The following is a 26386-nucleotide window of genomic DNA, read 5'->3' as shown; positions in this document are numbered from 1 at the left end:
TTAAGTTTAGTTGATTCAAACCACACATTAAACACACATTAAACACACATTAAACATGGCTTAATAGAGACAGTGTCAAACACAAATCAGCTTCACTATAACTCACAGCATTCACAGACAAACACTTGTCTTTATCTGGACACATTTTCCCCACAAATACAACATGCTAACGTTATTAGCACAAGCCTATGGCATTTTACATTGTATAAATTAGCCTAGCAGCTAGCAGAGATTTGCTCTGCTCATATTTCAGCCAGGATAAATCACACACAGTGTGTGGAGGCTTTATTGTCTTCACAATTTATTGTTTCTTATCTGTGAAATTAAAGTAAATCAAAGCTTTGTTTCCACTGAGGGAAATGGTTTCAGCTCACAGAGACAGACAGGAGGTCTGCGGCACTGTGACACTGTGGAGTTACATCTCTGAGGAGGTGCACGTCAGGCTACAGCAGGATTAATACTTCTGCATGGAACTGACACCGTACCTACAGCATAGGCTGACGTGGACCTAATACTGCATCTAATACTGAGAGTGCTGAGAGTGTGTCCAGTGGCTCAGTGGGTGGAGCAGGCGTCCCATGTGTAAGGGCAGTGTCCTCGCTGCAGCAGCCGCTTCTCAAATAAAGACAAAAGCCAAAAAAAAAATCATCTTTAGAAAAGAAAGGAAAAGAAGTACAAAATAACAGACCCACTGTCAGCACCAGTGTTAGCAGAGTTAGCAGTGTTAGCAGAGTTAGCAGTGTTAGCAGAGTTAGCAGTGTTAGCAGAGTTAGCAGTGTTAGCAGAGTTAGCAGTGTTAGCAGAGTTAGCAGTGTTAGCAGAGTTAGCAGAGTTAGCAGTGTTAGCAATGTTAGCAGTACCATCAGTAATATCGTCACGTTGGTTTTTAACCTTGTGTCTTTATTTCAGCCAAAGTTCTGCTGGAGCTGGCTGAGGGTTCGTCTGTTGACATGGCAACCAAGCTGTTTGTGGAGGCGGGGCTTTCTCCTCACCTGACGGGCTCGGAGGCTCTGACCATGCTGGCTCCTCTGGACGAAGCCTTCAAAGGTAACGCCGCTCAGGTCCCGACCGCCGTGTTGTTTATCATCAAACAGGAAGCTCTGTGTTTACCTCGGTGTGATGTTATAAATAACTCATCTGGTTCATTTAAAACGTATTCTACATCGATAAATGTGGTGTGAAGTATTCACCTGTCTGTGTCTCTGTAACAGGACGTGACACAACGATGACGCCTGAGTTGACGAAGCTGATGACCAATCACCTTCTGAAGGAGCAGCTGTCCTCTAAGTCTCTGTATCATGGTCAGGAGCTGGAGACGATGGGAGGCCTCAAACTGCGAGTGTTCGTCTACAGAAATGTAAGAACTTTAACGTGCTTCCTTCAGCGAGAGAAAATAGTTCCTACATCAAACTTTCACAACAGCGAGGTCTGTGGACTATCGTCAGTGACGGGTCATGATTTCTGTAAAGAGACTGATGTTGAGTTTTTCACATTAATTTTCTGAAAGGCAGACAGCCGATATCTCCAACACTGTCTCGACTGATGAGCAGCACCACAGGTGAGAGGATGAATATGTAAGTTTGGTTTTGGGTGAACTGTCCCTTTAAAGGCTCAGAGGATCAGCTGTGGATTCACAGAGCAGATCAGATATTTAGTCTGGCTGTGTCGCCTGTTGCTGGGCGGATTGGACGGATCGTTTGTCTCCATTGGCCACAAATATTGTCTCTCAGCTTCCAGAGATGATTTCATGAGGTCACTGAGTTTCTGGCTGCGCGTCATTAATAACTTTAACAAACCACCTTCTTCTGTTTGTGTGACATCAGCGAAGTGACTCAGCTCCGTGAGGTTTTCATATTTTCACTTAATGATGCGTCTGAGAGGAAACATCAAACTTTATTTTAATTTTAAAATCATTTTTCAAATGAAGGACGAGTGCAGGAAATGTGGTGAGGTCCTGTCCCACGCTGCAGCCTCATTACTGCGCCCACATGTGGCGATGATGTCATCCAAACTATCCTGTGGTGATGTGAATCAGAGCGGCCTGCAGAGACACAACCCGAACTAATAAAGGTCCTGCAGCACGGAACCATCAACCAGTGTCCGGTCGGGCAACTGATGTTGCTCTGCTGGTTTCCAGTTGCACATTAATGTTGCCACGCCTGTTTCTAGTTGTACAGTTGATGCTGCTCCACTGACGGTGGAGAAAGTTGACGTTGATCCACAAATTTCTGGTTGCACAATTGATGTTGCTCCACTGGTTTCCAGTTGCACGGTTGATGTTGCTCCACTGGTTTCCATTTGTACAGTTGATGATGTTCCACTGGTTTCCAGTTGCACAGTTGATGATGTTCCACTGGTTTCCAGTTGCACAGTTGATGTTGCTCCACTGGTTTCCAGTTGCACAGTTGATGATGATCCACTGGTTTCCAGTTGCACAGTTGATGTTGCTCCACTGGTTTCCAGTTGCACAGTTGATGATGATCCACTGGTTTCCAGTTGCACAGTTGATGATGCTCCACTGGTTTCCAGTTGCACAGTTGATGATGATCCACTGGTTTCCTGTTGTACAGTTGATGATGTTCCACTGGTTTCCAGTTGCACAGTTGATGTTGCTCCACTGGTTTCCAGTTGCACAGTTGATGATGATCCACTGGTTTCCAGTTGCACAGTTGATGTTGCTCCACTGGTTTCCAGTTGTACAGTTGATGATGTTCCACTGGTTTCCTGTTGTACAGTTGATGATGTTCCACTGGTTTCCAGTTGCACAGTTGATGTTGCTCCACTGGTTTCCAGTTGCACAGTTGATGTTGCTCCACTGGTTTCCAGTTGTTCAGGTGACCCTGCTTTGTTGGTTTCTGCCATCAGTCTGATTTTTCTTGGTCATTCAGAAACTAAATTGTTTCCACGCTCGGCGTCTCAGATGCGTCACTGTTCTGATTTCCTGATCAATAAGAGGTTGAACAAACTGGGAGTGATTTCTGAGAGCGCCCTCTGCTGGCCCTAAAGCTCATCTTAGTTATTGATTGTTGATTGGTCGGAGCTTTTGATAGCTTCCTGTCTCACAGCGAGCGCTGTCGTCTCCAGTCGATCTCTCCAGTTCAGTAAATGATGTCAAACAACTGCGGCTCCTCCTGTCGCCCAGGAAACACAACACACATGAGAGCATGTGTACTGAGGGTGTTACTGATGGTGCAGTGATCAGTGTGTGGTGTGAGGTTGTCTCCGGTGGGCTCCACAGTGGCTCCACATGTTTCAGGTCCTGGACCCGTGGGTGGCTCACATTTCTGCTCAGTAATGAACTCTGCAGACCACAAGAAGTTTCCTGCTTCCCACGACTGCTAAATCATTCCAGACACCGGCCGAGTGTGTGTGTGTGTGTGTGTGTGTGTGTGTGTGTGTGTGCGAGCTTTGAGAAAATGGCTGCTGACCTGATGTGAGTCCACAGACTGTGTGAAGTGTTTCAGACCATCATCAGCACACACTGAGTATTAATATCAATAAATATGATGTATCTGATGACATCACAGCGTTTTCCACTGAGGGTGAAGAGACGTGTAGCGGAGGAACAAACATGTTTGTGATTTAGTGATTTTACACACAGTAGAAACATTGTGGACACATCGTTCAGTAAATTAGGGACAAAACTTCGTCCGTCCACCTCATAGAAATGACGTCACATCTTCAGTCAGCAGAGACTTGCGTCCACCTGCGTCCTATCACGTCTTCTTCTTCACTCCTCTGTGTTTGTAGAACCTGTGCATTGAGAACGCCTGCATCGCTGCTCACGATAAGACAGGACGCTACGCCACCATGTTCACCATGGACAAAGTCCTCACTCCACCCATGGGGACCGTCATGGACGTCCTGAAGGCAGACGACCGCTTCAGGTGAGGCTCTATACCGCACACCTCAACACGCTCTCATTGTTGAATATGTCGGCTCAGTCAGAGAACTTTCACATCCAAATATGACACGCTACATATCCTCCTGTGTCTGTTTTTGGTGTGCAGGGATGCCGTGTTAATTTACGTGTGTCTTTTCAAAATAAACTTCTGTTTTCACAGGAAATGTTTCAGCTCGTTAAATGCAGACAGTCTTTTTTAAAATAAACTTATAACGTTGGTAAAACTCCTCGTATTTATATCCTTATGCAACAAAAGCAGATGGTTAGATGTAGAAAACAACATCATGGTTTGGCTCAACATTCACACAGGAAGTGAACACCGGGCTGCAGGGTGAAAGTCCAGGGTGTGTTGGAATCATCCACTTTCCATATTATGTTGTTACTGCCAACGTTTCAAACTGACGCCATCCGGCTGTGATACAACCTGACACATCTTTCACAGTGGTATAAAACTCCTGAGAAGTAATAAGAGAAATGTTGTAAGAAATGATTCTGTGCGTCCCGTTCCTCTGTCTCGTCTCAGCTGTGTCCTGCCGCCACATTTTCTCCCCTGATTCTTGGTCAAACGTCTCTAAAGACGGATACAAAAAAAACGCAGAAAATTGAACCTGTTCCAAAAGTTTTCCTGATGGACGAAGTTTTCAGACTCAGTGTGAAATTGTGACTCAACGTGAAGTCGCATACATTTTTAGACATGCAACAATTTTGGACGAAAAAAAACGGACTCAGTGTGTGAAGGCTTTTATTCTGTGAACCTGCGGTTACGTTACCTGACCAACGTTGTCACCACACGCGGCACGAGGGTTGGGTATTGTATGAATCTCATTGATTCTGAATCTAATTCTGATTCTGCTAATTGATTGTGGTTCAATTGATTCCAATTTTGATTCCAATATGGTAAAAAAAGAATTCAAATGTAGGGATGTTTATCTATAAGACTTTATTGATACAGTTTGTCGATTCTGCTGCTCAGTCCAATTCTTTATCAACTCCCTTGTTGATTCTGAACACACAGTCTATGTTGTATAAACAGAGTGGAAAAAAAGACTTTTGTTTCTTCCTCCTTCTTGTTGTAAGTTTTTAGCAGTGCAGACATTTCAGGTTTTTGTTTTGCAATGTGCAATTTTTAGAAAAACATGCCAGCATTTAAAAAAGGAATTGATAAGCTTGGAGGCGTACGATTCTGAAACCAATGTGCTATCAATTCTCAACTGGAAAGGGTTCTCGATTCCCGTCTCTAGACAGCACCTCCCGGTCCCTTAAGGAGGTCCTGCCTTTAATCAGTCATAACTTTAAGCCTTGATAAAATGTAAACAGGTGAGTTCTATGAAAATTCAGCCCCTGTACATTTGTCATGAATGTTGAAGTTAGCTATAGAGACCAAACAGGTTGTAAACATGTTTATTTCTACATGTTAGCATGGAGGTCTGTGGGGACGGACTTGTTCTTGGAGCCAGCCTCTAGTGGACATTAGATGAACTGCAGGTTTTGGCCCTGGAGGTTTCTGCTTGTAGAAAATGAACCACTGACAGATAATGTTCCTCCTCACCTCTGGTAACCAGCGGTAACCAGCCGTAAACAACAGTGAAGAGCAGTAAACAGATATTTCCCAGCAGCTCTGCGGGGATCGTCTCCTCTGAACTAAAGACAGAAACCCCCAAATGAGTCACAGCTTTGTGTTCAGCTTCTTCCAGGAACTTTTAGATTTAATGACAAGCAGTTAGAATAAAATCAGCTCAGTAACACATAATAAAGCTCCCAGCTGTAATTTAATCCTCTAATCTACCGATTACGAGTCAAATTAAACACGAAAGAATCTTCTGAAGGAAATAAATAAATAAATAGAGCCGTGTTCTCTAAATAGAAGAAGTGATGTCATGTTGCAGTAAATGTGTTGAGCGAGACTCTGCCCCTCCGTCTAACAGAGTTGTGAGAAACAAACGAACCTCCTTCCTGTTTCAGCCTCCTGGTCGGAGCCATCCAGACCGCGGGGATGACGGAGCTGCTGAACCAGCAGGGGGCGCTCACCTTCTTCGCTCCCACCAACGACGCCTTCAATGCTTTGCCTCAGCAGGAACTCAACAAGCTGATGCGTGAGTTTAAAACTGCACAACATTTATTACAGTTTAGTTTGTTACATCAGAGACCATTAATGACATCATTAACCTCACAGAGATGCAGTCGACCTGTACGTCATACTCTAAATGATACGTGTGATTCGTCATTTCCATTTCCTGTTCATGGTCTGTGTAAGCAGCTGTGCAATGAGACAGGACGTCTGCTCCTTATTTGCATAAGATGCATCCAGGCCTCTTTATGCACACCAGAGGTGTTTATATTCTGAAGTTTTGACCCACGGAGGTTTTATATTTGTAAAACTCTCATTAAGCCGAGAAAAGTGATTTAAAAATGTGTGACGTCTTCACAATGTAAAGTCTATGAGCCTCCATCGGAGTCAACAGGCGCCATCTTGGCGTTGTGTATACAGATCTTATTCTGAATGTTTGAGGTCATGTTTGTTGTTTACATCATGCAAATCAAGTTCTGTCCCAGTGTCAGTTCTCTGGTGAAGAACCCTCCAGTTACAGGTGTCGCACAGACGCAGGTGTGTGGACGATGCAGCTGGTTGTTGACGTGAACGTGTGGTTAAAAAGGAAGTCTGTCTCCAGCCTGAAAAAATAAAAGTGTTTCTGTTCAATCGTTCTAAAACCGTCCTCAGTGTGGACTGTGGGCGTCTGTACGTGTCCACCTCTGGTCTCCTGCTGGAGGTAAATCAGCTGTTGTCCAACCTGAGACGTGAGCGGAGAGTTTCAGCTCCTTCTTTGGTCCAGAACATTTTGTTTATGTGACTCAGAGCAGAAATATCAGCTTCATATAAACTGTGTGAGCAGCCTCACCGGCGGCCTAATAAAGACATGAAGCCCCTGTCACAGGACGGAGCAGCTGTGGATAAACTTTATCAACAACAACATGTGAAGAAGGTCAAAAGTTTCTCTCCAACATGACGGATCACGTTCCAGCCCGTCAGTGCACCAAAATAAAAGCTTTAGTCAGTCTAATTAAATAAACATCAATCACTGATGAACAAAACTCAACAGCTCCTCTTTTAAAAGCAGATTTATTCTACATATTCTTAATAATATTTTTTTTATAATTTTGTTTTTCTTTTATTTACTGGTGCAGTTTTTTTGTTTTTGTTGTTCTGCAACATAGCACACCTGTATGTTCAAACCTGCTTGTTAATAAAACCGATTCTGATTGATGTTGAAATTCAACTACAACTAAATTTTCAGCCTCAAGTGAAGGAGTCCAAGTATCTCTGGTTCTTGTTCACGGTGAGGGTAGAATGGAGCGTGAGATGGATCGGTGGTTTGGCGCAGTGTCTGCAGTGATGCGGGAGCTGCCCCAGACCGTCGTGGTTCGGAGGGAGCTGAGCCAGAAGGCGAAGCTTTCTATTTCCTGGTCCATCTGCGTCCCAACCCTCACCTTACTCCAGTTGTGAAAAGTAACGAGTCAAATTCAGGTCAATCAGACGTCAGAATTCAGGATGACCAACCAAAACAAGATTTTATCTACAGACGGCTGAGAGGTAACTCAACGTACCCTCATAGAACGGTTCGTATGATATCCTGTGCATTAGTGCCCTACAAATGACATTATGTTCTTAACATACTGAGGTTGGGTTTAGGAACAGAAACATGGTGAGGACGAACCTTAAAATGACTCAAAGTTCACACAGATCTGAAAATGTAACTCCAGGGAAAAGTCCTGTGTTTGGTGACCCATCCACGACCCAGAGGTACCTCCGTACAAGTGCTCAGGACTGCTTCCATCTTTACTGCCGTCAGCGTGTTGGTCACATGATCGCAGTGGAACATGTATGACTTTGGATGCATTACTTTTTGTAGGAAAACCTATGAACAGTTTGTGACAACAGCCGGAGTAACTACTGATCTCAAGTCAGTGATTCTGTTTTACATGTCTGTCTGTCTGTCTGTCTATGTGTCTCCCAGGTAACTCTCAGGAGCTGTCAGGTGTGCTCAGGAATCACCTGGGGGAGGGCCTGCTGGTCAGCGGAGGCGTTGGATCTCACACTAGAGTCAAACCTCTGCAGGGAAAGAAGCTGGAGCTGGGCGTGGTCAGTCATCAGAAACATTTACTGATCAATAACAGTTATTGATGACTGGTTTATTTATCGCAGCTGCTAACAGCTGATCCTCTGTGTGTGTGTGTGTGTGTGTGTGTGTGTTTCAGCATAACTACACAGTGTACGTCAACAGGGTGCCGGTGGCTGACGCAGACCTGATGGCGACTAACGGAGTCGTTCACGCCATCAACAGCATGATCAGACCTCTGCGTGAGTTCTGCTTCAGTACTTCCTGTAGATGTGGCGACGGTGACTGAGCGCTGTGTGAAGTGTTCACGATGATCAGCTGAGTCTGTGCACAGCTTCAGTTTAGTTCAGCACAACATCACTGCTCTGTTTCACTGTCACTGCTCTCTGCCATCAGACTCCACCTGCTCAGCACAGGTGCACACAGTACTATAGTACTGTTCATTTACAGAAACTTTACTCGAGTAAAAGTACTCGTCAGTCAAACAGTCAAACCCAATTTATATAATTCAAAGACTGTTCAGGGACCTTGGTCTGCATAAATATTTGAATATACTATTTTAAAAAGTGGATATGTTCTTTTTCCCCTCGCCAAAACTGAGTGTAAGTTTGGAGCGTTATTTGACCCCTTTATGATAAGATAGTATAACATGGTTGGTACCAGTGGATGGAAACCTAAAGACTCCTGATGAATCATCATGCTGTCTGTCTGTCTGTCTGTGTGTCTGTCTATGTGTCTGTCTGTGTATCTGTCTGTGCAGCTCCGAAGGTGGACAGAGAACAGGCTGATGGACCTGCAGCTCCGCTCAGATCAGCTGCTTCCTTCAGGGTGAGAAACAAACAGAGATCATTACAAACCAGCAGCTTTAATATTCTGTTCAGTGAGCAAGAAGATAGACATGAGGTTTATCACACACTCAGAGAAGGAGCAGAGTATTTATTATTAATATTATTATTTCACTTGTATTAACTGTGTAGTTTACAGTGTTTTACTGTCGTCTCCATCAGCTGTCAGTCACGTTTCAGTGTTTAAACATGAAAATACATTTTACTGTAAAGATTAGAAAATGATTTGCTTCATTCAGAGTCGCTCCATGATTTAATTTTGACGTTTATTTGTAATGAGAGCTTCATGTTTAATTCTTCATCAGTAAAATAACCTCTGACCTTCTCTCTGTGTCACAGGCCGACTCCAAGAGCTTCAGGAACGGTGTGTTTTTCACCTCTGACTTGATGCTTCCTGTCAATGACTTGATGTTTCCTGTCTGTGACTTGATGTTTCCTGTCTGTGACTTGATGTTTCTTGTCTGTACCTTGATGTTTCCCGTCTCTAACTTGATGTTTCCTGTCTGACTTGATGTTTCCTGTCTCTGACTTGATGTTTCCTGTCTGTGACTTGATGTTTCCTGTCTCTACCTTGATGTTTCCTGTCTCTGACTTGATGTTTTCTGTCTGTGACTTGATGTTTCCTGTCTCTGACTTGATGTTTTCTGTCTGACTTGATGTTTCCTGTCTGTGACTCGATGTTTCCTGTCTCTGACTTGATGTTTTCTGTCTCTACCTTGATGTTTCCTGTCTGACTTGATGTTTTCTGTCTGACTTGATGTTTCCTGTCTCTGACTCGATGTTTCCTGTCTCTAACTTGATGTTTCCTGTCTTTGACTTGATGTTTTCTGTCTGACTTGATGTTTCCTGTCTCTGACTTGATGTTTCCTGTCTCTGACTTGAAGTTTTCCATCTCTACCTTGATGTTTTCTGTCTGTGACTTGATGTTTCCCGTCTCTAACGTGATGTTTCCTGTCTCTGACTTGATGTTTCCTGTCCGCAGACGACCTGTTCCAGAAGGTGGTCAACAGTCGCTCCAGCAGGACGATGAATCAGTGAGACGTCAGCAGAACGTCGGAGGAACCAAAGAACAGAACATGTTCTCCTCTCAAAGGGTCAAAGGTCACAAAGCTGAGAGGAAAAATCCCCCTCGAGTCTTTTCACTCTGCAGAAAGTAACGTCACCTTTCACAATAAAAGCACATCAGTGATTTATGAAGGGAACAAAACATTAAAGGCTTTAACATGTGAGACAATAGAAACAGAATGATTAAACTGTGGTTAGTTTGAGTCCCAGTGAGACACAGAGGTCAAACTAAAGTGGAGTCAGTGCTTTCATTGAATTGTGGGAAATGTAGTAGACGTATGAGTGAAGCAGATGAGGCTGGGAGCCGGCACAGATCACTGATCACTGATCAATACATGAATCAGACAGTGTGGGAGGACCTGACGGGGATTTTTCTTCAGTTTGTAGAGAAGAAGATTTTTTTTATTTTTTACCGACTCAGCGTTTGATTTTCTTTGTACTGTAAAAAACAGACGTCACTTCTGAAGTCCAAAGTTTGAACCTTCACATGTAAAACTTTTGTAAAGTGTGTTTCTCTTGTTGTTGTTGTTGTTGTTTACTCTGTGTGTCCTTGTCCTGCAGCATGTCGGCAGGTCTGAGCTCAAACAAACAAACAAACAAAGTGACCTGATGGATTTCTGGAGCTTTTTTTTTTTTTTAGGATTTTTTTCTTTGTGATTTTTTTGTAAAATAAAACTGAAAAATGAGCTCTGACAAACGTGTGTGTGTGTGTGTGTGTGTGTGTGTTCAGAGGTCACAGGGTTCATGTCTCTGCCCGCCTGTAAAAAGGCTGCAGAGCGTCACAGTCGCCATGCCAACTTAAATTATTTGTAAAATCTGTGCACGTTTCCTGCGTGCACAATCCTCCTCGCCGTCGCAGAGGGAGGATCAGAGTTATGAAATATTAATGTGGTCCAGGTGAGGTCAACATCAGCCGAGTCCAACAGAAACAGAAGCTTCTTTTTACAGGGTTTAATGTGAAGCTGTGAACGCCTCACTGAGTGAACCTTCAGTTTCCTCCGCAGGGGAAAAGAACAGACCGTTACACACACACACACACACACACACACACATGCAGCCACTCAGTAAAACATTTTTCTATGAAGCTGAAGTTTGCAGTTGAAACTTTATTTTATTTTATTATACTTTATAAAACAACAAATACAAACAATACATAATGAAACCGCCAATACTTTTTTTGTTAGACATTTTTTTTAAATAAATTTTCTTCTTTATCAGTACACTGCAGAGTACAGAAGTAAAAATAAATAGCGGGGAGAAAAGACATAACAAAAAATAAGAAATGTTACTAAAAAAAAATATAATAATAATATAAACAAAAACAATCCAGTTGGACAAACACATGAATATCACAGACACAGTAATGTACGACTCAGCAGGTCAGAGCAAACCAAAGGGGAACAGACAGTTTTTGTTTTGTTCAGGAGGCGTGCAGATGATGAACTGTGGGACTAACAAGGTACCGTTGAAAACAACATACTGTAAAACTTCAGTTAGTCGCCTCAGTCACCAGCCCAGTGTGGCCGCACATGTTGACAAACAAAGGCCTGTCTCAACTGACCTGTGGCTAAGCCCCGCCCTCAGACACGATGAGCCAATCACAGTGCGTATAGCCATCCCCATACACTGGGACATTCTCTGCCTGGACGTCCATTGAAATGCATTACAGAAAGTCAGTTTGTTGGGTTTTATGAGCTTTTTCTGAGATTTGAAGTTTAAAAATGGTCAAACGGTGTGCATGGGGTACATGCAACTCTGACACAAGGTATCCTGAGAGGCTGGGCGACCAGGTGTATTTTTACACTTTAAACCACATCTCAAGCGAGAAAAGTGTCTCCTTTGGATAAAGTTGTGTGGTAACGTTAGACCACAACATCAACTCAACGTGAATAAGATTAACAATGATGTCTACATCTGTTCTAAGGTAAGTCAACATTGTGTTTGAGGCAACATATTGTCACTTTGCTGGAAAGAAATATAAAGTTATCTTTAACATCTCTAGCTAACGTTAGCTAAAGTTAGCCTAACGTTAGCTCCTAGCTGCGTTGGTCATCATGTCACCTTGTTTGCTGGGAGTTCATTAGCCTATTTTGTTCTAGTTTTGTACTTTGGTGATGGTACATCATTGTTAGCTGTTGTCCAAAGGGCTCTAGTTAAGCTAACGTTAACTTCTGGAGCTTAGCTTCATTAACTTATCTGTAATGGCAGAGATAACAAAGGTTGGCAAACGTTATGCTGAATGATTCAGTGTAAATACTGTAGCACCAAACTAACGCAGAGACACTCTTGGTAAAGATGGTAAAAAGGCCGTTATCCTTTTCTCATATTCTGAGCCAAAAACCTTAACTTCAGTGGCACTTTAACTTGTTGTCTTTGATGGTGACGGCAACCAGATGCGGTTCACAAGCGTACACTGTGACCTGTAAATGTTGGCTTGTAATTTAAGCTTTTCATCGACCTTCTCAACAATAAAATGATGAATATATCCCTCCAATGCGTAGTTTAGGCCCTTTTGGTTACTTCTCAATGACATCTGATCGTTATGTCTCCAAAAATCATCAGTTGCCTCCTGTGAAATGCCGTGTACTGTGACACCTGCCATAGCGCCGGGCACTGAATGTTGATAGTTTGTCCAGGTGAGTGGAGGGGGCGTGGCTTAGCCATAGGTCAGTTAGAGGCCTGGTCTGGTTACCAAGCAGTTCATTTTTATAGAAGTTCTTTAAATGTATTAAACAGGTTGTTGACGACCCACCTGAGCTAATGTTAGTCAGCTGTTTAAATCGTGCACACAGATATAACCTGTAGAAGACTAATATATTCAGATTCACAGCATGGTAAACAACATGAGAAACAAAACAAGTGGTGACTCGCTGCGTCACCTCTGAAGCTCCACTCCTGGATTACGCTGTAAGTTCTTCAGTCTGTGAGGGTCCTCAGGTCAGAAGGATCAAAAGGTAATCCTCTCTGATGTCAGAGTTCAATCAGATGAATGATTCATAATGGATATATTATCTGAAACCAAGTTTTAAACAAGTAATATTCATACTAATTTAAATTAACAGTCTGATTGTATTTCCTGATCTTTGTTGTGTGAAAGGAATTCTGTCCCATGTATAGGCCTGTTGAGTTCAGTGATATAAGCAAATAACAGCCCGGGGCCACTAATACAAGTTTTACGGTACATCTGAGATCTTTCAGGGAATTCTACGTACAGTTAGAGACACATGGTCTGAGACCGTCAGATTATATTCTTATACTACTTTGCCAACAAGATAAATAAATTAATAAAATTAAAATGTCCTGATTACACTGAAGTATGCGGAACCATTGTTTATATACCACACTGAGGAAACAATAAACCATCATCAAGCTTTAATTAACACACTTTCAGAATTCTGCTGAACAAAGTCTTTCAACAGAGAAAAGAAAAAGAGGAGCGAAGGTAAGTGTCAGGGTGAGAGCTGAATGTTAGAGCAGCGTATGGATATGGACGACGGTGTGGGACCAGGTGGACAGTGTCTCTGGTTTTGCACCATCAACCTCAGCTGAACATTCTTCTGGAAGACAAACATGGTAAAACATTACAGCTCAGACTGGATCCAGAACAATACTTGGTTAGCCTGAGTGTCAGACTGAAGCTCCCAGAACCTTCAGTCTGACATGGCTTCCATTGAAGGCGATTTACAAGGGGGAGGGAATTTGATTTTTCCCTAACCAATCAGTAGAGATCAACGACTCACCCAGAATCTGACGTCATTAGTATCCATGCCTCGGGGGTGCCGAAAACAAGCGAGCATTGCCCGTTGAAAAAGTCTCCGTCGTCGTGCACGCCCAGCTGCATCGCCGTTAAATCCAGTTTAGCAGCTTCCTTAATTTGGTCCTCCATTAACGCGAGTAGTGGCGAAATACCTCGATAGCATCGTTAATGTGGTCTGTAGGATCTGTAGCGGTCGCCATTGTTGCTATCCTCACCAGTTACCCACCGGCGTACAGCTTGACATCAGCGTGGCGCTGATTGGCTAATTGCTAGACCCCCGGCGTTCATTGGTCCGTCCATCGTTTGGACGAGATAAATCGCAAATTCATTGAAGTATGCCAGACCAGAGATGCAAGCCTACTCAGTTGAGTGGGCGGGGTCTATGGTCTGGAACCAGGCTAATACTTGGTTCAAACCTTCATCTTCTTTGCAGCAGTCGAAGCAGCGACGATCTGTAACACATCTGCAGCACTGATAATAATGACTTCCTGTCTGATGCAGGTTGGCTCAGCTCACAGGATAGTTACACTCCTCTTTTACTCTTCCTTCATTTTTCTCAGTTTTTTGTTAAAAGAAAAAAAGACAACATGCCCAGTCACACTGTGTGCTCACACTGACACACATGTACATGAGCATCTTATGTGCCCGTCCCAACCTCTGTGCGTACATCTAACAGGCGAGTGCCCAGCTGTGTGTCATTAAAGACTGTGCACATCGTGATTGCAGCAAGGACTACAAACCATCATGGCATCTATTGAAAGACTACAAACCCCATAGTAAGGAAGGCAGTCAGGATGATGACTGCTGCTCAGCTCAAACAGATAAAGTGATTGTTGCTGCAGTGAGGAGCTGAAAGGGAAACAGAGCAGAGCTTTAGTTCTATCACCAAGAAGACTGTGAGGCACAACTTTGATTTAAACACCTGTTTGTTTTGTTTACTTTCTGTCTGCAAGAATTCATTTCACCTGTTAAAGGAGACTGAATGTAAGTTGGAAAGAAACTCTTGACTGTCTTCATCTCCTGCACACACTCTTCCAAAGCTCCGAGACAAAAGCTCCCGACCCCTCAGGACGTCACAACACACTGAAAAGCAAATTTAAACACCACACTTTTGTTTTTGCTCCCATGTGTCACAGCTTTGAGTTACTGAGTTGAATCCTGCCGACAGTGATTTATCTCCAGCTGTCCAGACATGAATGTTAATGTGAGCATGCTAACAAAGAGCTGGTGACAGAGTGGACGTAATAACTGTGTCAAGGACCCTTTGACCTTCCATCATAAGCACAAGCAGTGACGAAATCTGAACACAGGCAGTCAGCTGGAGACGTGTGATAGACACACGTCTCCAGCTGACTGCCTGTGTTCAGGTCACCAAAAATCATTTTAATACCAGGTATAAACTGGCTCTAAGACTTTTTAATGCACACACATCACGCAGGGCGCCACGTCTCCGTCACACAGAGTCCATCAGGCTCCTCTTCACTGGCTGTGTGAAGCTGCCGGATGTTGGCAGGAAGTGGAACACGCTGTCGTACACGCCGATCCAGAGTGTCACAGACGTGCTCAGGGGGTGACGTCTGCTGAGTCTGCAGGCCGAGAAACAACTGGCATGTTTCAGCTTCCTGTGACATGGAGCCTGGTGCATCATCAGGCTGCAACGTGACATCATGACAAAGGTTTGGTTTCTTCACAAGTTGATGGAAAACATCGGAAAGTTAAAACCCTCCATGATGTTTATTGGTCACTGTTCCTGTGAGCAGCTGAGGTCGACACTGCAGGAGAACGTTCTCTGTGAGGTTCTCCTCAGAACAACCGGTGGAAACAAACAGTCACAAACTTCAGTCAAACTGAAACAGTTTCAGGTCTGTGTTGAACAGAAGCTCGATTCAGTCAGAAAGAGAAACAGATCAAATGTTGGGAAAGATGGTGATAGAATCGTTCACAGTAAATCAAATGACAGAGTGAAGAGTTGAGAGTGTGAGCTGCAGAGAGAGTTTTATATTCGTGTGTGATCGGAGCCTCCAGCTGCAGAAATCTGAGCGTCTTCTCTGATCGTAACTTCAGATTACATAAATATGTTCACTTTGGTTTTCTGACTTTATTAAATCAGCTCCTTTTATTTTATTAAACTCTTTGATTTCCTGTCTGTCTCCCTGAAATGCCTCACTGGTTTGATTTTCTGCTTCAGCTGATACAGAGCACGATTCAGATCTCTGAGGTGTTGACGTCGAGACGAAGAGTGACAGCAGCAGGTAATCCGCCACAGCTGCTGCTCGCCGCACGACACCGGCCGAGACTGAGGAGGAAACACTGACGGCTGACTGACAGCACAGTGACGGCTGACTGATGATTACAATAAGATCAAAGGTTATTATGGGATGTTTGTCCAGTGAAGCCTAAATAAAACCGCCTACCGCTGCTTTAAATGAGCACAATCAATATATTTCTGTTCTTTTCTTCTTTATTGTGACGATGTCCTGAAATCTTTGACTTCAGTGAAAATAGTAAAATAAATCAGCTGTAGTGAGGTTAGAGTTCTGAACTCAGACGTTTCTGCAGAATAAAAAACATCAAATCAGATTTAATTATGTTTAATTACACACCCTGTAGTATCATTTAGAAATTCAGTTTTATAAATCTGTTCACATTTTATGAACCATAATTCCCGTTAACTCCCAAACAAACAAAGAAATAAAATCCATTTAAAATCCCTCCAGTGACTTGTTACGACAATTTGGACCTGAAATCAATAATCGATTATTCTGTGATGATACTGAAATGTTTATTTATGTTTCCAGTGTACTCTGAATAAATTTCCCCAAAAGTTTTTGAACTTGTCTCAAAAGGACTCAAAATGTTTCTGGACTCATCCTGGACGATCACGGCACGACTCTGATTAATAATATTATTTTAGTCGGAGAGTTTTATTAATCTGATTCAGTGAGTTTGATCATGACTTTATTTCATATTTTAAAGCCCTGAAACTCGTGAAAAATAGAAATGAACTGTTCAGCATGATAGATGAATATGATTTACAGAACAGGCCTCGCCCTCTTTATTCTTTATATTTCGTCATATTTGATACATTTTAATACGTCAGTCTGTTTTGTATAAACCTGATCATTTTGATCTAATGTAAAGATCTGAGCTGAGTTGTTCATAAAAGATAAATTATAAATAAAAAGCAGCGTCTGCAGGAGATCGAAGTTTTCAAAGAACTAAAAGTATTTAAAGTTTTTAAAGTTCTGACTTTCAGCAGGAAACATGACCTGTTAACTGTCATTAAGTTTCAGAATAAAAGTTATGATAAAGCAGAGTTTCTGCAGTGTTGAGTATTTTTATCTCCTCAGACAGGAAACACTGAACAACACACAGAAAGCCAACAGCGCCCCCCAGTGACACAAAGACAACAGTGACGTTGAGACTCAACATGTCGGAGGAGAAAATAAAATAAATTTACACACAGAGGGAAAATAATCCAGATTAAACGCATTTATTACAAATATATTTAATAATCCTTGAATTATTTCAGAACAGCATTTTTGTGGCAAAGACAAAACATGTCTATTTTATCTCTATATATATAATAATTAATATTTTTAGATATTCATTTTAGGTAGTAAAGTTCCATTTATGAGAGACGTGTTGCTTTAATCTGAATTAAATGTCTAAACACAAACACAGAAATATGTTGTGATATTTTCAAAGGAAAAACAGACAATTTTAAAAGATGTATTTTTTCAGTGACGAATTAAGTGTTGTTTAAAATCATCTTGTTGATGTGTGACGTGTGAATTTTATTTATTTATTTATTTATTTATATGTCTGTAAAGTGTTACAGCGGGGGTGTTTCTGGTCCATATTGACATGATGACATCACACAGTTGATCCGTGACGTTCCAGCACATCCCAAAGGTGCTCTATTGGACTGAGATCTGGTGACTGTGGAGGCCATTGGAGTACAGTGAACTCATTGTCATGTTTGAGATGATGTGAGCTTTGTGACATGGTGCGTTATCCTGCTGGAAGTAGCCATCAGAAGATGGGTACACTGTGGTCAGAAAGGGATGGACACGCTCAGCAACAATACTCAGGTAGGCTGTGGTGTTTAAACCATGCTCAGTTGGTACTAAGAAAATCTCCCCCACACCATTACACCACCACCGATTTGACAATTTCCGACTATTTTGTTGTTAATCTATCTACTCCTGTTTTTGGTTGTATTTGTTTCTTTTTGCCTCAGGTTTTTAACGATACATTTGTTTTACTCTGTGAGGTAACATTTGCTTGTGTGGACCCAGGAAGCGTAGCTGCTACCTTGGTAGTGACAGATGGGGATTCAAATATATAAATATACTTGTGTACTCATCTCTGTATCTTTAAGAGGAAGAGCTGGTCCCTTCAGTCTGTCAGATGTCTGATACTGTCACCTTTAAACTGCAGCATGCATCAACTGTGACGACAGACGAGTCCAGAACAAACTTGATCGTGTCAACTCAAACTCCCACAAATAAAACTATCACCAGGTTTTTAAACTTCATCAGGACTCTTCACACAGATAAATCTCACAGCTCCACATCAGAGCAGGGACAGAGTCTTTACTGCTGCAAGAAACAAACACACAAATGGACAAGTGTTGAGATGACGTCCACGAGTCCAACTGTCCAACTGTCTAATCTGCTGATTTGACTCATACTTGTTATTAAGAAGATGAAATATTTCCATCTGTAACATCACTGTAAAATATGCAGTGTGTGTGTGTGTGTGTGTGTGTGTGTGTGTGTGTCACCTTAGCTGTCTGGGTCTGGACGGGCAGGTAGAGTTTAAACTCTGCTGGGAGCTCGTCCTCAGAGTACGGTCGGTCTGCAAAGAACACTCTCCTTATGCGACAGTTAGCGTTGATCTGAGAGGAGGACAGGTCGGACATGAGCAGCACAAAGAGGACACAGTCTTCTGCAGTCACTGTGGGGACTCTACAGCCATGTCCTGATGAAGGTCCATGCTTGACCGAAACGTTGATGAATAAATAAAGCAGAGTAAAAGTGAGTGCAGGAGTCATTTTTTCTTTATAAGTACAAGTCCAAGGGGCTCAACTCCCAGCACCACAAAAAACCAGTGAGAATGACTCTACAGTCACACTGGTGTCAGTTGTTTCCTGTCTGTCCGTCTCTGTTCACTCACCTGCACACGCAGTGTCTCTGTGTAGTTGGTCCCGTAGGCCATCCTGGTGAAGTCCGACAGGTTGAACTGGATCTGGTTCCAGCCCGTGTCCAGTCTCATGGGCATGGTGCAGGTAAACGTGTTCACTCGTGTCGTGCTCTGAAAGTTACTCGCCCGAAACCTCCGGCGAACGTTTTTATCATCTAACACCTACGAGTTGTAAAAGATGGAGAGAAAACATGAGTGACCACGAACCCTCACACACACACACACACACACACACACACACACACACACACACACACGTGAGTGCATGTTTGTGCCAACGACACATGGAGGGGGGTCTGTATCTGCAGCACTGCCTCCACCTGGACTTCGAAGGTGAAGTACTTCTTGAGGTTTTTGATGATCATGACCAGAACAGGAAGTTTGATGCCCAGTGTCTTCTCTGGGTCTGCAGGACATGTTAAATACGTGGTGCTGCGAGGAATGGAAGAAATAAAAAAGATGAGGGTGAGTAAAGCTGGATGAGCTGACCTGAGCTGAAGATTCAGTTGAACAAACTCACCTGATGTTTGTCCCCATGACCTCCAGCACCAGTGAGCGGATGTCCTCGTCTGTGACCCTCTTGATGTGACCGTTCCTCACCTGCCGACACACTGACATATTAAATATTATCTCTCTGCTGAGGAGCGTGTCATCATAATAAACATCACAGACATTAGTTCACTGCAGATAAATCCATACTGATGAATACGTCTGCGTTAAAGTTACATGAAACAGCAGCACAGGTCAAAGGTCATTTAGAAACTATGACATAATGTTGGTTTGGAAACCTGAGGGTTCTGACAGTTTTTGACTTGTGCTGTCCCAGTCTGGATCCTGGTCTCTTTGTCAAACTGATGTCACAGTGTTCTATGTGTCAGTGTCACAGTGCGTCTCAGCTGCTCTTTGTCATCATGTGTAGTTATGGTTCATTTCTCCAACAAACATTTTGGCTTTTCTTTGTAGTGTCCTTACTTTGTGTTTTTATTGCTTGTTTTAGAGCTTTACATTTTTGTTCTCGGTTGTCTGTAACTGATGATGCTGCCCGTCTCAGTCAGGACACTCCTGAAACACAGTTTTTTAATCTCGAGGTTTTGTGGTTAAATAAAGGATAAATATTTCATATATTTTTTAAAATTGATTTATATTTGTGTTTTATTTCAGGTCATCACGCAGCACGTTGCACATGTGCACCTCACACACTGAAATACACACACTCTTCTTACACTGTAAAACCTGATAAGTTGGTTCAACTCAAACAGTTTGAGGAAACAGATTGCCTTAAAACATTTAAGTTTAGTAACACAAACTATTTAAGCCTAAATTATTCTTTGATTTGAGTCCAGGTGACTCAGTTATTTGTGGTTACAGTAACTTTAAGTTACTAATATTAACTCCATTCAGTTAATACCACTTATATAAATCAAGTGTTTTACACTGTTGTATTTCTCTAAACTTAGTAAAAATGTTTCATTAGATTTATCTGAATTAATTTATACCAACTTTAATCAATCTGTTGAACCAAATGTTTCCACTTAAGTTTCATTAACTCAGTTTATTTCCTCTAAAGTAAATTATTACTTTCTAGTTGTGAGAACTTGACTCTCTGTCGTGGCGACTCAGTTCATTTGAGGAAACTGATATCTTTAAAACATTCAAGTTTCATTAACTCAATATGAAAACACGTTAAACACAACTCAAATTATTTAGTGAATGTTGAACACTCAGGACAGAATATTCATCATATCAATATTCAAACATTTAAATCTCAACAGTTTGTGCTTAGGCTGGCACAACTCTGAAAATAAGACTGACATAGAAACACATTGTTTTTTAAAATCAAATGTTCCTCTTAATGTACTGTTAAAAACATTTTTTCAATGTTGCCTGGAAGTGAATTATTTCTCACTTTAAACATGATAATCACAGTTTTAAATTTGACCAGATCTAAACATTCCAGTGCACGTGACTTTAAAAACAGTGTGTTGGTGTTCCCTGTGTCCCACGCTGTGTCCTGTGGGTACAGTAATTCAGACATGTTGGTACAAGTGATGAACACAGGATGTGACGTGATTTATGGTCCAGTGTGTGTTTAGATCTGAGGTTTATCGCAGATTGAGTCGTCTAAAATCACACCCAGAAAATTTGGTTTCACAGACTCTTTCCACGGGGTCATCCCTATGTTTCCCGGGTTCTATGTTCCCCGCTCAACTAAAAAAGGTTCTATGTTTCCCGCTTACTAAAAAAATCCCAGGGAACACAGAACCTTTTTTGCAGGGTTAAGTGGGGAACATTTATTTATTTATTTATTTTTATATTAGGGACAGAGCATATTAATAAACATTATACAAAACGTAAATATGCCAGATTATATCCGAGGCTAATTTCCATCTGTTGTCCCTAAGGCAGGTTGTTGTTGTTGTATAAAAGAAACATACAAGAAAAAGACATAGAAGAAACAACCCGGGAAACATAGATACGCTCCCCTTTCCACATTAACATTATCGATCATCATCTGTACGTCTGTCTGTGCTGTGGTTTTCTAACAACATAAATTTAGTTTGGTTCAAATTTAAAGATTTTATTTATGCTAAACTATTGTTTTAATTTACTCACGTTCCCAAACTCCAATCCAGACCAATACTAGTGTTTTTAATCACTTTTTAGTTTCAAAATATCACAGGAGGAAACTTTAAAGTGTCATTAAGAGTTAGCCTGATAAATTTAATTAAACTGACACATGTAACAAACAAAAGCTTAAATCAGTCAGTTGAACAAAACATCCAAAACACAAATGACTGTTTCAATATTGTTAAGCTGGAGCTTCTAGATTCCAATGTCAGCTAGCGTTAGTCTTAGCATGGCCAATGGTAGCTTGCGTTAGCATGGCTAGCTAATGAAGCTAACAGCCTGACAGCCTTCAGTCTGACCTGCCTTCACCTTTTTATCCCAGATGTCCAGAGGTTTGCTGCCAACACTGTACAGGACGGACAAGAATCCACTTTGAAATGTGTTTTTAAACATCTTCGTCTCTGCTCTCAGTCCACTGTTCGTCCCTTCACTCGTGTGTTAATGGCTGAATGAAGCTAATGCTAATGTTAGCCACTGTTGGCACGTAGAAAGAAAAAACAGTAGTGGTCATTTATCAGTTATTTTGCTGTTGCTGGGGGAACTGGGTCTGTTGGTGCTGTTCACCATGGTTTTTAAATGGTAATGCAACCCAGTCGCCATGGCAACCGAAAGCCTGACCAGTGGTTTCTGATGGTTTTATGTTAATGAGGTGAGTGTCGGTGTGAGATTTAGAAAAAATAGCAGAAATAACTTTTGTAATTTTTATATATTTTATGGTATGTGTTCGATTAGCTCATAATTTTACCAAAATCCTTCACTTGTTCTGTTGTCTCAGAGTTAGTCCTCTTGGCAGCAGGAGTGCTGTTACTGTGTGACTGCGCCCTCTGCTGGCGGGGAGTAGATGTACCGCGCTACTTCCGGTCTGTCGTCAGTCTGCAGTGAACTTGGCGGCGACTGAACGTTTTTACTGCAGTGTGATTATAAACTGAGAATTTTAACTTCTGATGTTGATTCAAGTGCACAGAGCAGCTTATTAACACTTAACATCAGTGTTAAAAGCTTGTCTTCTCCTCGTGTCAGACATGTTGTGAAGATAGAACACACAGGACAGTGGACTCATATATAAACCTGGGTTTTCAATAAGACCAGTGTCCAGTGTCTGAATGTGCACCTGAACACAGCACAGTGTGGCTGGATCTGCAGACTGTTTCCAGCTACATGAGCGCCAAATAAAACATAAAAAAGCATTATAATTTTTACATTTCTCAAATGATTGCAATGAGTCATTTTTATATCCACATGTTCACAATCTATAGAAAAAACAGTTTTGTCCCCAGTTAATCATAATCTGGATATTAAGGCTGTAATCACTGCGGCTCAACGCTCAGTAGAGGAGTGTGTGTTAGCTTTATATGAACTGAATTATTTACATGGTGAGAGATAATTCATCATGTGGCATTGTAAAAACTCACATTTGTCTAACATGGATTTGGTTTATTCCTTAATTAATATTTGTGGATTCGTCCCCATATAATTTAATGTGGAAGTACAACTTATCAATGTGCTAACGTGCTAGCTAGCTAACTGTCTGCTTATTAACACCTTGATCAGAACAGATTACTCTTCACTTTATTAAGGACACCACAAGAAAACATGTTCTTAGTTTATGTTCCCGTACAGACTGTAATGTGTGTTTAGATCCCGTCTGCATCCAGGCAGGGAAAATGAAAGGCCTGCTAATGTTAGCAATGTTGCTAATGTAGCTAGCGTGCTACCTGATTGCTGACAGGTAGAAACAAACAATGATCCACCATCCTTTGAATAATCTAAAAAAAAGAACATGTGTTCTTGTGGCGTCCTTTGTAAAATGATCAGAGGTGAAAGTTTCCATATTCTGTTGTGATCCAGGAGTTCATAAACAGACAGCGTCAGCTAGCTCGTTTAAAAGTTGTCTTTACTTTTGCATGAAATTATATTATACTGTATGTTAATGTCTCCACAAGTTTTAACCAGGGACAATGAGACAAATCCATGTTTGACAGATGTGAGTTTAACAGTTCCTTATGATGATGAATTATCTTTCAGCACATCAGTTCATGTAACACACACTCCTCTACTGAGCGTCCAGCAGACACTAAATATTCACATTATAATTAACTGCAGACCTTTTTTGACTGCATGTAGATCATAAACTCATGGATATACAAACTGCAACTGGTTCAGAAATATAAATATTAATGTGCTTTTTACATTTAATTTGGCGCTCACACCGACACCACCACTGTTCCTTTCTGCCACCAATTCAGCTCCGCCCACAAAATACCTCATCACTGTTTACAAACATAGAGAGAGAGAGAGAGAGAGAGAGAGAGAGAGAGAGAGAGATGTAAGGGAGTGAGTTTATGTTCATCAGCAGAGGGCGGTATTTATGTTTCTGTCCTTTTTGGCCCACTGTAGTTTTGAGTCTTTTTGACCCTCCGCAGCCACCGCAGTTCACAGTTTGTTTTGTACCTGCTAAGGTAAGGAGGGTTTCAAAACACTGTACTAATGAAACCACTTTATTTAAGTCATTAACATAACTGAGTGGTCATGTTAAAGATGGGACAATTCCTATAATTTTTATGTTGAAATGTGTTTATACTGATGCACTAACTGTGTGGAGCTAGTTGTGTTGTATCTGGCTAATCAGTAACTGTAACAGAGGCAGCTGAAGTTTATTTTATTCTGTATTTGATATTTAGTTTAATTCAAGTGTTAATATGTGCCTTGGAAACTGAAGACAGTTTGTTTTGTGTCTGGTAAGGCCAATAAATGAGTGAAGTTTGCTCCGCCTCAACCACCAGTTTGAGTCGTGTTTCCCTGTCTCCCCTGCCGCCCCGGTATACTTCACCTAACACAACGCAGAGACCTCGCTGGGGCTTGCTGCCTGAAAGATAGGGTTACATATATATGTATGTGTGTGTGTGTGTGTGTGTGTGTGTGTGTGTGTGTGTATGTATAATGAAATAATTTCACAATTTCACACAACACAAATATATATGTTAAGGTCTGAGGCGGAGTGGAGACCCAGCTGATCCTGTCCTCATGTTCTGGATGGATGGACACAGCAGAGGAGGGACAGACTGCGGAGACATGATCTCAGTTTATACACCGACATTGACCTCATCTATCTGTTTATTGACAAATCTGTGTTCAACAGTGGGTCCTGCTGCAACACACAGAACTCCATTTAGAAATCTCTCAATTTAAGGTTTTTCTTGTCAGCACACATTCACACCTCATACAACAGGATTTTTGGATTGAAATGAAATCATTATTGATCAGTGGTGATTACGGCTTAAAGATAATGTCATCAAGAAACGCTTTGTACCATCAAAGTTAAACTTTATTAATCAGGTCAGCTGTTAATCTGTTTCTCCACCTGCTGAAGAGCTCTGTGATTAACAGCAGCCAGCAGCGGGAATCAGTTCAGAAAAGATCAGATTATTTAGTGATAAAGTTCCGCTGAGTGAACCAGTCACACCCCGAATTACTCAGAAGACTAAACACATTTATAACAGTTATGAGACTTTGTTCTGAAAGTGAAGTCCGTCCAACTAAATTATTTCAAATTCTAAATAGACAAATATTTAAATGGAGCTCAGCACGACCATTATTGATAAGTGTAGTGTTTAATCAAGGATTGGACAGTTTGTTGGAGAAGTGCATGATGTGAGTCTGTCCCTCTGTCCTCAGTCTGTCCCTCTGTCCTCAGTCTGTCCCTCTGTCCTCAGTATGTCCCTCTGTCCTCAGTCTGCCCCTCTGTCCTCAGTCTGTCCCTCTGTCCTCAGTCTGTCCCTCTGTCCTCAGTCTGTCCCAGCTAAACTTTATGAAACATAATTCTCTTTCTTTCAGAAGATAAAGGCCTTCACACAGACAGAGGTGTTTCAGGTCAGAGTCAAACACAGGTGAACATCTCTGTCTGTCCCACACTGCACAGTGAGTGGTTCAGAGATCACTGTTAACACCATGAGCCAAAGGAAAAACGAAAACAGCTGAACAAAGACACATGAGAGTTTTACACCAGGGGGAGACAGAGATCTATATAAACCCCATTAACCCTGACTGTATATATTCTGTTTGTGTAAATAATCTTGTTCAGTTTACAAAATATATATGTATATATATATTTATTTATTTATTTACGTTTATGTTTGTTAATAATTCCTGTTTATTTAACTATGTATTTGTTAATACTGTTGTTTAAATTTCTTCTATTTTCACGTATCTTTTCTCTCTTGCAAGGAGCACCTGTAACATAAATAATTTCCCCTCAGGGATCAATAAAGTATTTCTGATTCTGATTCTGATATAAATATATTTAACCCTTTACGGTCTGATGCTTTTTGTGTTTGAGTGTGTTGAATTAAAACAACAGTTTGACCTGTTAAAAACATCAAGTCTTGTTTTTCTACCTGTGAATTTACAGTAATATCATGTGTCGGCTAAACACAATTAAAAATACACATTATGTGATGCTGACTGATGTTTTTATCTAAATGTGTTTGTTTTGCTTGTTGTTGGTCTGCAAACAGATGAGTGACGTCAGCTGCATATAAAGCTCCTGTTGGAGCACACACAGCTAAATGCGTCCTATTGTTACCAGTTATGTTGATAAGTCTTGTCTCTTTGTGGACATGCTGATGACACTTTTATTTTTCCAGTGTAGAATAACAATGAAGTTTTGGTCTGATTAAAGTTCTCCTGCTCTCATTAATACAAACATCACTCAGTGTTTTACCCTGAAAGATATGATCTGTTATTAGATTGATGATGATGAGCAACAAGTTTCTGACATTTGTTAACGTCTTTGTTTATTGGGGGAATTCTTTCTTCATAAACAGAAGTTGTTAGTTTCACAACCCTCCCTCCATCTTGTTTTGAT

The 26386-nt window shown here is 41.5% G+C and overlaps 2 protein-coding genes across 2 annotated transcripts in view; one reads left to right on the top strand and one right to left on the bottom strand.

The window, feature by feature from the left end:
* The window catches only part of tgfbi (transforming growth factor, beta-induced), a 684304-nt gene extending 673284 nt beyond the window's left edge, over nucleotides 1-11020 (top strand). The window contains exons 10-18 of the mRNA XM_049585704.1: nucleotides 910-1047; nucleotides 1212-1357; nucleotides 3751-3887; nucleotides 5867-5997; nucleotides 7918-8042; nucleotides 8159-8261; nucleotides 8780-8847; nucleotides 9204-9228; nucleotides 9847-11020. Coding sequence (XP_049441661.1) covers nucleotides 910-1047; nucleotides 1212-1357; nucleotides 3751-3887; nucleotides 5867-5997; nucleotides 7918-8042; nucleotides 8159-8261; nucleotides 8780-8847; nucleotides 9204-9228; nucleotides 9847-9902 — 929 coding nt within the window. The 3' untranslated portion in view covers nucleotides 9903-11020. The remainder of the gene's footprint in view (nucleotides 1-909; nucleotides 1048-1211; nucleotides 1358-3750; nucleotides 3888-5866; nucleotides 5998-7917; nucleotides 8043-8158; nucleotides 8262-8779; nucleotides 8848-9203; nucleotides 9229-9846) is intronic.
* Nucleotides 11021-17607: 6587 nt separating this feature from the next.
* Nucleotides 17608-21915, bottom strand: LOC125894377 (cilia- and flagella-associated protein 20-like). The gene is made up of 6 exons (XM_049585713.1): nucleotides 21822-21915; nucleotides 19415-19505; nucleotides 19215-19326; nucleotides 18868-19056; nucleotides 18476-18589; nucleotides 17608-18290 (listed from the first exon to the last, which is right to left on the bottom strand). The coding sequence occupies exons 1-6, from the start codon at nucleotides 21913-21915 to the stop codon at nucleotides 18285-18287; spliced, it is 606 nt and encodes a 201-aa protein (XP_049441670.1). The 3' UTR covers nucleotides 17608-18284.
* Nucleotides 21916-26386: the final 4471 nt, after the last annotated feature.

This window comes from Epinephelus fuscoguttatus, linkage group LG9 (assembly GCF_011397635.1).
Source record: "Epinephelus fuscoguttatus linkage group LG9, E.fuscoguttatus.final_Chr_v1".
NCBI classification, from domain to species: Eukaryota; Metazoa; Chordata; class Actinopteri; order Perciformes; family Serranidae; genus Epinephelus; species Epinephelus fuscoguttatus.
Note: the sequence above shows the minus strand (reverse complement) of the source record. Positions and strands in the feature narration are given on the sequence as shown.